The sequence below is a fragment of the Heliangelus exortis genome, chromosome 1, assembly GCF_036169615.1.
Source record: "Heliangelus exortis chromosome 1, bHelExo1.hap1, whole genome shotgun sequence".
In the NCBI taxonomy this organism is placed as follows: Eukaryota; Metazoa; Chordata; class Aves; order Apodiformes; family Trochilidae; genus Heliangelus; species Heliangelus exortis.
This window is the reverse complement of record NC_092422.1, coordinates 150,949,573-150,960,805: the sequence shown is the minus strand read 5'-3', so window position 1 is coordinate 150,960,805 and position 11,233 is coordinate 150,949,573. Positions and strand designations below refer to the sequence as shown.

At 37.4% G+C, this 11,233-nt stretch overlaps 1 protein-coding gene across 3 annotated transcripts in view; it reads left to right on the top strand.

Moving 5' to 3' along the window:
* Positions 1 to 10,839, top strand: part of LMO3 (LIM domain only 3) — a 59,166-nt gene extending 48,327 nt beyond the window's left edge. For all 3 annotated transcript variants that reach the window (XM_071733016.1, XM_071733015.1, XM_071733014.1), the window contains one exon: positions 8,999 to 10,839. In XM_071733016.1, the coding sequence (XP_071589117.1) occupies positions 8,999 to 9,104 (106 nt within the window). In that variant the 3' untranslated portion in view covers positions 9,105 to 10,839. The remainder of the gene's footprint in view (positions 1 to 8,998) is intronic.
* The last annotated feature ends 394 nt before the right edge of the window (positions 10,840 to 11,233 follow it).

Sequence of the window (11,233 nt, the reverse complement as noted above, 5' to 3'; positions counted from 1 at the left end):
GGCATACATTCAAGTGAGGAGGAAACATCTACTAATCATGGAAATCCAAGACTGAGGGTAAGACTTGGATACTTTTCCAGATACAGATGGTACAGAACATCTTTCATGACCTTGGATAGGAAACTTTTTGTGTCTCTAATCCCACATCAATAAACAAGAATAATGTTACTTCCTCTCCTTCAAAAGTCTGTCAAGCTTAATTAATTAGTATTTATAAAGGACTTTGAGATCCTTTTCTGCAGAAAAGCCTAGCAGTACCATTTGTCATTATTACATTACTTTCACTTTAGTTCTTCATTTTTATCACATGTATTACTTTTAAAGTAAATTTTATTTCTTCCTGTTGCCAGAACTGTAATCACTTAAATTTTAAAAATATTGTTCCCACCATTTTATCTGTAGCAGCATTGACCTTCTTATGACATATTTTAAATTCCATACTTTAAATTAACCTAATTGTAAATTACAAAAATCCCAAGGATCCAAGCCTGATACCTGGTTCTGAAGCATTACACATATGTTACAGTGCAAATTTCAAAAATGCTAAAATTGTAACAACTTATTTTTCCAAAGTTGAATGCAGCTGAATTTATAGCAGTGGCATTCATAGTGGTGGCCAAATCCTTTCAGAGATTTCACAGAGAATTCTATTTCTGACTTCACGAGAGCTGCTAACGGTAACTTCTATGAGGTCTAGGAAATGAGAGAACCAATTATGTCCACTCCTTAATGTACCTATTATGGGTTTTTTTCAGTTATTACATTATTCTATTTAGAGTTTTATAGCTTTTTTTTTTTTTTTTTTTTTTTTTCCTTTCAGGTTGGAAGAATCACGAGGTAGACATTTCTAGGGAATTAACACAACAAAGTTAGAGACAGCTGTAAATAAACTTTTCTAACTCACCTTGTCCTACAGTGGATTATTTTGTAACACTGTAGTCATTTAAAAATCAGACCTCCCTAAAGTACCATAAAATGTACAGCTGCTAATAAGTGTAGCACAGTACGATTATGCTCTTTTAAAAAAGCCAAATTGACCTTTTTCATCATGTTGCATGGGAAATTAAAATACCAGGCAAGTAATAACCACTGCTTAAACTATATAATAATGCAAGGTAATTATAGGTTCTAATCCTATTTAAAGTCCTATATCAATTTTTGTCTTGCCACAGAACTAAGAGACTGTGTTCTGAGTAAGGCAGACAGAGCCTCTAGTAGTACCTACCAAAGTAAAACACAAGCTAGCTCCTAGGCTTCATTCCTTAAACCCTTCACATCTCTGTTTTTTTCAATCCACGATTCTAGTATCATTATTAAAGTGCCTAATATATTTCTGTTGTTCGCTTCATTTATTACATGCCATAATGGGGCTGCATATCTTTAGTGTTGGTTATGCACAATTAGCACTTAGTTATTGTCTTGTCACTTCAGCCCATACAAGACAAACTTCTTTAATGTAAGAAGTCAGCTAATCTTCATCAGTCAAGCAAAGCAGACAATGTTTGTTACCCTGAGTGCAAAAGATTTTCATCACAGCTAGCAGTTGGATTTAAGGAAGTGAACTTTCTTTTTCTTCCCCCCCTAAATGCGAAGCTGTTGTGATAATTTTTACTATTCCTTTTATCATTACCAGCTTCAACTAATATACAGTTTCACTCTGCACATAATATACATAATACTATGCCACTGATCCCCCTGGAAAAGTGCATCTAGGTGCTTTTGACACAGAGCTTTCCTGGGACATGTCATTTATAAACCTTCAGCCTTGTCTCTTATTTGACTCTTACTATGCAGGTAGTTTGGGCAAAAGCTTACTTAAATAGTCTTACAAGAGTCTTAGGCTGGGAAAAAAATAACTGATTTACCTGAAATACAGTCTGATTCACCTAGTCAAAACAGGGAGCAGTAACAAAAGTTTCAGACAATTTCAGAAATTCTCAAAAGTGGCCCTTATCCTGATTATATTGCAATAGATTTCAAGAAGCCTAATAAAACAGACTGCCTGTAGGGTACCTTTACTCCTCACACTTTGGGGCTAGTGGCACTTTGAATATTATTTTTGTTGTCTCTTTTTGGTTTGTTTTAGTTTTTTTAACAGTAAAACCTATTTGATGTGTGCTCCACACATGTTAGCTTTTCCATGGTTCCTACAGCAAAGTTACCCATTGACTATGTTCTCTCAATAATAAATAGCTTTAAATCCTTAGATTTTCATTGCTTGTAAAACAATAAAAAAGTAGAATTGCTAGGACCTTACCCATCACCAGTTTTGGAGTTCTTTCATATCTTCTCTGAAACCTCTTTTCCTTTTCTTTTAAACTGAATAATCTTGTCAGTCACCATGCCATTAATAATTTCTGTTGCCCTTCTCAGAATCCTTTTTTCTTCCTCTGGTTAAGCTAATCAAAACCAAACAGCAGATTCTAAGTGAGGACTTTATAGGATAGCAGTTTAATTTTCTTTCATGCTTCTCCTTTGTATCTGTTCTTGAGCATTTTTTAAGATATATTCACTTTCACTGCAGCCAGGATCCCTAATGTGAAATTTATTTCTTGAAGAAAATATTTTCATTTACAAACACATCAGAGATATAAAAAAATCACCAGTGGAGGTAGCAATGTTCACCAATTATTACAAAACAGATTTATATATTTAACCTTATTCCACACCTTCACATTCTCTTCCCCATTACATTTTAAAACCTCTAGGTCATTCTTTATACTGATGCAAGTGCAATATAACTGGAGTACTACCAGAGAGTGTCTGATGCTCTCTGTTTGGTTCCATATTTCAGATTTTCAGTTACCAGCTACTACTATTAAGGCTTTTTCCCAACAGTATGTATGTGAGCTTCATGCATAGACTAAAATGTTTCTTCAATTTCCATTACTTCACCTTTGCCAACGCCAAATTTCTTCTGATGTTTTGTGTCTGGTTGCACCTTCCAATTCCTTCTGCCTTCCGAGCTAACTAATTTTAATAACTCACATCACACTGATCCTTGAGGCCACTTGTTCTTCCAGTTTACTACTACATGGCCAACATATTTCTGCCCTTTTAAATAGCTGATCCTGATCCAGACCCAGGTGAGAGGGCCATGCCCAGTTCTGCTTAGTGCTTTCTGGGAAAGATTCAGTGATTCTGATTTTACCTGCAATTTCAGCGTTTGCAGTGTTAGTTTTAAATATCTATAACACACTATCTAGCTCATGTCTCGCCACAGATTCAAGTTAGACCCCCTTGATTTAAGGAGACTGTTTCTTGGGCCATAAAGTCGAACTCTGGACTAACTCATACCGTGCCTCTCCTGTTTAGTTGGCCTCCTGAAGACTGGATTTTCAGAGTCAGAAGAAAAACAACACACTTTACATACTATATTCTAGGGAGACAAACCATAGACAGGACTGTAGACACAGGACTGAAAGAGATCTCCTGAGCTATTGAGTCCCCTGGCACAAAATATACAGTCTTATATTTTCCCTTTCATAAAGCTATTCAGCTCTAGGATCTAATTGCTCCATCCGGCCAGTTTTTGACATATTTTCCCCATTTTTTTTCTTGAAACTGATGCTTAAAGCTGTAGGGATTTTGTAAATATTAAGCTCTGCTCCTAGCCTAAAGGTTTTAGCATCCCCTTATCTTTCATGTCTCTGTCCAGCTTACTCCTAATTTGAAGTTTTTCCATCTCCTAAATACCCGCAGAGCTTAGTGACAGTCATCTTAATGGTGTGAGTGCTCCCCTTTCTTCCCTGTAAGCATATTAAACTCCTCAGAAGCACTTCACCTCACACTGGCAGTAGCCCCAACACAGTTGATTTCTGCAGAACATTTACAGGGGGGAAAAAATGGAAACCACTGGAAAAATAAACTTGTAAACAGACACTGCCTTTCACACTTTGTCAGGTTGCATGTGTGTGACTAGCAAAATGGAGTGGAAAATCTTGCGAGTGGGCTCAGCTGTATCTTTGCTTGACACTTTTGACTGGAGTGATGATCTCAGTCTGCCTTCGGCTTTCCCACTTTCTAGAATTTCAGAGTCCTTCCTTTCACTCTCTGTCAGCTGCTTTAGCAGCTTGTTCTGTATTTCTGTGATATTTTCTCTCTACCATCTGAAGTCAGTTCAGGGTATGGTTTAAAACCCCCATCTGCTAACACTGAGAGGTGTCTAAATGCACTGTTCTATCCTTCTATCAGAAACAGTCTTTATTTTAATGGGAAATGAACTGAAAATGGTTACAGCCTCATTCAAATCACTGTCCTGATGTATCTGTAAACACTTACCCCCAGTATAAACTATAAAATGCCCACACAATGCTGCTTTTGTTCTCTGACTAGCAGGGGTGAGGAATTGCAATACCAGGGACATCCTTATTTCAAATATTATGTTTTTACATGAGTGGTCATTTTATAAATTATGAAGACCTGAACACTGTTTATTTTCATTGAGTGTCTCTAAATTTAGAATAAAAAGTACTCTATTTTCCATACCTGCATTTAAAAAAAATAGTAGATAGAAAACACATCAGGTTGAGGTTTTTCTTTTTGAGTTGTCCTAGGCTTCCATGTGTATATATACTACATTATGCTTGTAAAAATGTACAGATCCAGGCACAAATCACTTTCCCACTTAGCAAATTATAGATGTAGACTGATGAACTGTGATGCAAAAAAGTGGATTTTGTTCTCTTAGAGATGCATGTAGATTTACATTAATTTGTAAAACTCAAAAGAGCTTTTAAAAAAAAAAAAAAAAGGAGAAAAAGACACAAGTTACATCACTGACTGCACAAAGCAGAGTAGAAAGGTTGTGCATGAGACTGAGAGTTTTTTTGTCCTAACAAAACTCAGTTAAATGCTTCCAGATTTTGTTTCATTCTACAAAACCAAAGACCTTGCATTACCAGAGAAGGCACTTCACACACAGCCATCTTAGTTCACAGCAATATTTCTCTCACTTTCTTAAGAACTCTTCAGTACCTTGACACACATCCTGCGCATCAGAAAAAATGACAGACAGCAGTGAGATCTCCTTAAATACCTGTTCTGAACAATGAAATACCTGTTTCTCAAGATGGAAGTTTTCTACATCTTGTGATTAGTCTAGGCACACCTTCCCCTTCCAAACAAGGTGATAACAGAGGTCATTTTGGAATATAAATGGCCTCCCTTTTGCCATTGTAAAATATGACAGGAGTTCTAGGATGTAGGTTAATTATAATGGTCATTCTACTAATGTCACGGTCGTGTCAAAAGTAGTATTATCAATTTCTGGTGGTAAGTCCAATCTGGCATGTTAATGCAGCCTCTCGTATATTTTACCCTGTTCATCTTGCATGCCTATTAAATAAATTGGGTGAGGTTTTTAGGGAAGACTGAAGACTACCATCTGCCTGCTAAAAGAGTAATAGTATTGCCTCATTATAAACTCCTAACCCAGTGGCACCTCAATATGCTCCTTGACTGCATTTGATATGCATGCCCAAATTGTGCCCTGATTTACGGCCAATGCCAATTCAATGAAAAAAACACTTGCCAGGGGTGGAAGGCTGGGCTTGAATTTACCTTTACATTTTAAATCTGAGACTGTGCACATCTAGCCTGGAGTATTTGCAAGATTTAGCTCTTGGACTTCAGAAGAAGTTAAATCTGCTTCTGAGAGTCAAGTAAGTTTGAAAGTGTGGATGGACAGAATTTGTCATATTTCAGCCACCTAATTGCCTGCTTTTGTTAGCATGCCACCTTTAAGTGTTTTTCACCTAGTTCTTACCTCTTGTCACCTAATGAGTGCATAATTCACACATTTGATACCCAGGGGCACAGGCAAACCTCACTGTGAGTCTGGCAGTGTGTTTCAGTCACTGAACTCACTGAACTCGCACAACACAAAGGCAGTCGCAGAATTTGGATCTAAGTATCACAAGGAACAGGTTTCCTCCAAGGCACAGAGGATTTTGCACCCCTCAGAGTGTAAACACAGTCCCAGCTGAACCCAGGGGGTGTCTTACCATGCAGACAGACCCCCACCCCACAGGTTATCACACAGCCAAGCGTGTCTAGACAGGCCACTGGCAGCCTTTCCTCAAGACAGCTGTACACTTGGAAGGTAAATGATTTGTGGAACTGTGTATGTTTAAAGCCACTCATGCATAAAGCTGTCAAATGCCATGTAGACATAGGTAGAGCATTTCTGGCTCGACATATTAACATAGCAAAAGCAAAAGGCATTGACACTTTTTATTGAGAAAAGCATCCTGGCTCCCTCGTGTAGCTGGTGTAGTTTAATTCAAACTGTGGCACTTCTCTGAGGGCTGAGCAACAAAAACCCTTCAGACAGGATTTTGATGCGAGCAATATTGCAAGAAGGCATATGTGAAAGTATTGATGTGTACATGAACTGCACTCCAGCAGTCTATTATTAATTTACTAAATATTTTAAACAGATTTGACTATTAAGTTCTGTATCAGGCTGGAACAGCAATGAATACATAGAGGAACAACATTCACAGTTCAGAGTTAGTGCTTCTGCTGGGTGAGCAGAGGTGGTTGTGTCACCCACTGGTGTCTGACCAGCAGGCAGAGCCACTCTGCTGCACAATAATCCTCTGATTTGGTGGGAATTCCTGGGTGGACATCTCCACCTCCATCCTCAGCAGTAATCTTTGGGCTATCTGTAATGGAGGGATTTATTTGCCATAATACCTAAGTTCCCCTGCTTTAGTCCACATTATTCTCCTTTTCGAGAAACTAAGAAGGACTTTTAGTTGGTTGGTTGATCAGTTAGTTAGTTTAAATGTGACTTCTTTGGAGAAAATGATTTACATGTTAGCACTAGTGAAGACTCATTTACCTAATCTTGTAAAATGCACAAAATTTTTGTCAGTACTGTTATCAGTGCACAAAAATACAAAGGATGGAGACTAGAGAAACTGCCAGAGAATTTGTTTGCTTCAAGAATTCTGCATTTCAACACACCTACTCAAAATACTTTTTTGTTGGTAGTACTCTAGTATATCAGAATTGGGGTGGGAAGAATAGCAGGAACCTGTAAATTCTGCAGAAGAGTCTTGACCATAAATAAGCTAAAGATTTTGGGATCATTCCATAATCTTTATTTTCAATCATCATCATCAGGCAGTAATCCTACAGAAAAAAAAGGGGGAAAGAAAGGAAAAAAAAAAGGAAAAAAAAGAGTCCACAAATAAACAAACCAATTTTCCTTTAAGAGCAGAGCTAATTCTTTTCAATCCACTTTTTTATTACACTATTTTCCCTCTATCTATTTAGCTAGCATAAGGATAAATTTCCAAAGCTACCGAGTTGGAAAATAAATGGGTTCACTGTTTGTCTAGCATTCCAATCTTCACAAATGTAAATCAGTCCAACTGCTACTCATTTAAACCTCCAACTTCACAAAACATTAAAGGACTGCTTTCAATACACAATTTAATCTGTGACAATTCACCAAGATTTCTGCTTGAACATCATTAGAAATTGACTATCTGATAAAGAGACACCACTATCAGGGGTCAGGTAGGTCATCCTGTGTCATTTATGTAGTTTTACTGGGTCAACTACAGCAGGCACCACTATTTGGAGGTTAAATTGTTACAATTAAATACATATACAGCTATTCCCATAGCTACTCTGTTGTTAAATCTACCGTAAACAACACAAGCATTTATATCTGACCCTAATTGTGTCCAAGATGTCACCATTTGGAAATTATACAAAGAAGGACATTATAATCCATTACACATTTAACAATACTTTATGTAGTGAGATCCATAATTAGCTGGTAGAAACTGATTTCATTTATTCACATCAGTGTTAAGGGGTTCATTTAGGTTACTTTCTTTCATTTTAATTGGAATAATGTGAGCAGTGCCTCCCAATATATTTTATATCGCTGGAGAGTTCACTATAAACAAAGGCAGCTGACCCTGCCAAGGCAGTCACTAGGGAAACTCTTTGTCTATGCATTGTCTCTATTCACTTGCTTCTTAAGTATCTTGGAGAAGGTTGGCTTTGTTGGGGGGAAGTGTTGCAGGGGGTGTTTGGGAGGTATGGATGTCAGTGAAGAGCCTTCTTATATTCAAGCACGCTGCTTAGCTGGGAAATTCTGCTTGGAGTTTGAAGCAAGCCAGCCAGGAGCATTAAGGTTATTTTTCTACTCATCAGAGAAAATCAAATGAAAAATCTCAGCAACATTTTGTAGCAATCAAACCATTCTGATGCACATAATAGTATAACAAGGTAGATAAACTGATACCACAAGAGAGAGAGCAGTCAGCTGAGTAACTAAATTTAAAATTAACTCCTACTGTTGAACCTACTACACTCCAGGAAAAAATTAAAAAGGGTTCTCTGCATACCTGCCTGTGTTGCCTCTGGTTTGCACACACCAATGTGTGTAAAGTTGTGCGTATGCTAGGAAAGGTTGTCATAACCACTGGTTTAAATCAATCCTAGGAAAATATCCATGGAGCATAGGAAGGAATTCTCACCTACAGGTCTGCACACAAGTGTAACAAATCTCAGATGAACTTGCTACTTACTGCATGCAATCATCCTTGTTTCCTTCTGGTCTGTGTGAAAGCAGGACATTTACTTTTCACTCAGCTCAGTAGCCTGGGGTATTTATTCTGCTTTATCTGCGTGCTAGTGACCTGATCCAAGACCCCCACGGTCTTTGGGGGGCTTTGAATGAAATCTTTGGCTGGGGAAGCAAAAGTGCTTGAATGCACCAGACTTTGTTGAATGCACAGGATTAATCCTGGTACCAGAGCAATTCCTCTGCTGGGCTTTCACACCCGTGCACGTGTGTCTGCGTGAGCTGCGACAGGCAGCAGAGGTGTGAGCCATGCGGTCGGTACAACCAAACTGTGAATGCTTGCTGTACAATCCTTACATGCAAGATCATATCACATCATTCATCCTGCAACTATCTTTTTTTTTTTTTTTCTTTTTTTTCTTTTCCCTTTTATTATTGTAATTTCAGATTTTGCGTTGGAGACAAATTTTTCCTGAAGAACAACATGATTCTGTGCCAGACAGACTATGAGGAGGGTTTAATGAAAGAAGGTTATGCACCCCAGGTTCGCTGATCCGATGCCACATCATTAAGAATACAAAGCACTATGTTCTTTTATCTTTTTTGCTCAACGTGTATATAAGAAATGACACAGGAACCTACTGAATAGCATAGATATAGGGAGACAGAATGGTTGCGTGAAATAAAAGGCGGACTGCATCTGTATGTAGTGAAAATTGCTCCAGTTCAGAGTTGAATGTTAATTAAAAAGGTACTGTACATATGGCTGGATTCTTTTTTGCTTGCTCTTGGGGTTTTTGGTTCATTTGGTTCTTTGTTTCTTTTTGTGTCATTTGGCATGAGATGTTTATTTTGGACTATTGTATATAATGTATTGTAATATTTGAAGCACAAATGTAATACAGTTTTATTGTGTTACCATTTGTGTTCCTGTTTGCTTCTTTGTATTGTTGCATTTAGTACAATCAGTGTCTAAACTTACTGTATATTTATGCTTTCTGTATCTACCAGCTATTTTAAATGAGCTGTATCTTTCTAGTAAAAAGAATTAAAGAGCAAATCCCAACCATAATGCTACACTTAGATCTTAAGAATACTGTTTACATTTAAACTATTTAGAAAACTAATAACTCTAGCAGCACCTGCTGCTAATAATGCTGTGGTTAAGGGTCTATCAGCACTTCTGTTATAAGCCTCTATTTTTCAGGGGTTAAGCATCTGCTGTTTAATTGCATAGATTTTCCTCAAAGAGTACTTTTATTTTACTACAAAATTTTGAAAAACAAATCTGACCGGTTTGGGATATATTATAAAAAGTGCAAAAGTTAATGATTTGGGGTGCTGCTTTAGTACCCCTTAGGCATTCAAAATGCCTGGATTTTATTTTTAATTTAGCTGGAAATTAAGCCCTAATGCAAACCAGTGCCTCTGGGTATTTTATTTTATATATATATATAGTATATATGTTATTTTTCTGAAATAATTTAATTTTTGATGGGAAGGAAAGGGAGAGCACTTCTGTTTATATACATTTTAAAAATTTCTTAAAATTTGAGGGCTCTCTTTCCTTTTTCTTTTTTCCTTTTTTTTTTTGTTTTTTTTGTTTCTTTTGTTTTGTTTTTTTGTTTTGTTTTTTTTAATCAGGGCTTAACCCTAAAGTTTTCTGGGGCTGTGTCTTCAATAAACCCTGAAAAAAAAATTAAAGTAAGAAGGCACTGTAAACAGCCCTCTCTGAGGGTCTCTTTACATTAAGGAAATGACCCCGAGCTGACACTGGGAGAGTGACTGCTTACTAATTACCGACCTCAGTGACTGGTGAAGGTAATTTAAGTGCTGATATAGATGGGACAAAACTTTGAAATACCAGTACAGAAAGTGAGAAATACCACACGGCACTGCACAGATACTTTGCCATCCATGACAACAACCCCTACAGCTTTGTCCCATCGATACTGACAAAATCTTTTTGGCAGAGGGGGAGTCACTGCTGACAGTTACTGTTGGCAATCAGTCCATTTTCTAGGAGAGGTGGACCTCTGTTTTTAAAGCCATGAAGCTATCGCATCAGCAGGATGTCCCTAAGTGCTCGTGTTCCTGACAGGGCTTACAGGTGTTTGGCAAAGGAGAGAAGGATGAATGTTTAATAAGTTTTTAAATGCATATTTAATTCTTTTCTCTTTGCCACTGTAATTTAGCTCACCAGGAAAACAGCCTGCATTTAAAAACAACATTAAGAAAAAGAAAGAAAAGAAAAAAAAAAAAAAGAAAAAGAAAAAAAAAAAAAGAAACCCACTATACCCTATGTTGCTATGAAGCTGAGCACTTGTTTTTATTTAGATTAAGAACCCTCACCTCTGCTCAAGTTGAATGCTGTCCTTCCCTGCTCTTCCTGTCCTTTTGTGCAGTTTCAACATATTTTTCCTGGGGCTTGGGAAAGAAACTCTGTAATGCAGTGGGATAACTCCTCTAGTGTATGGTTTGGAGTACACTGCACAGTGGCTTGATTTAGAAATGGTTATTTAGTTCTAATGACTCTTGTTACAGTGTGATTTTGTTTCTGGCTGTAAACCCTTTTAAAAATAAGCATGGCTCACAAAACTTGACTTTGACTTATACAGGACCAGTAAGAACTGCAACAGCTCCTCAGGCTGTTCTTGCTGGTTAGTAAAAATAGCTCTACGT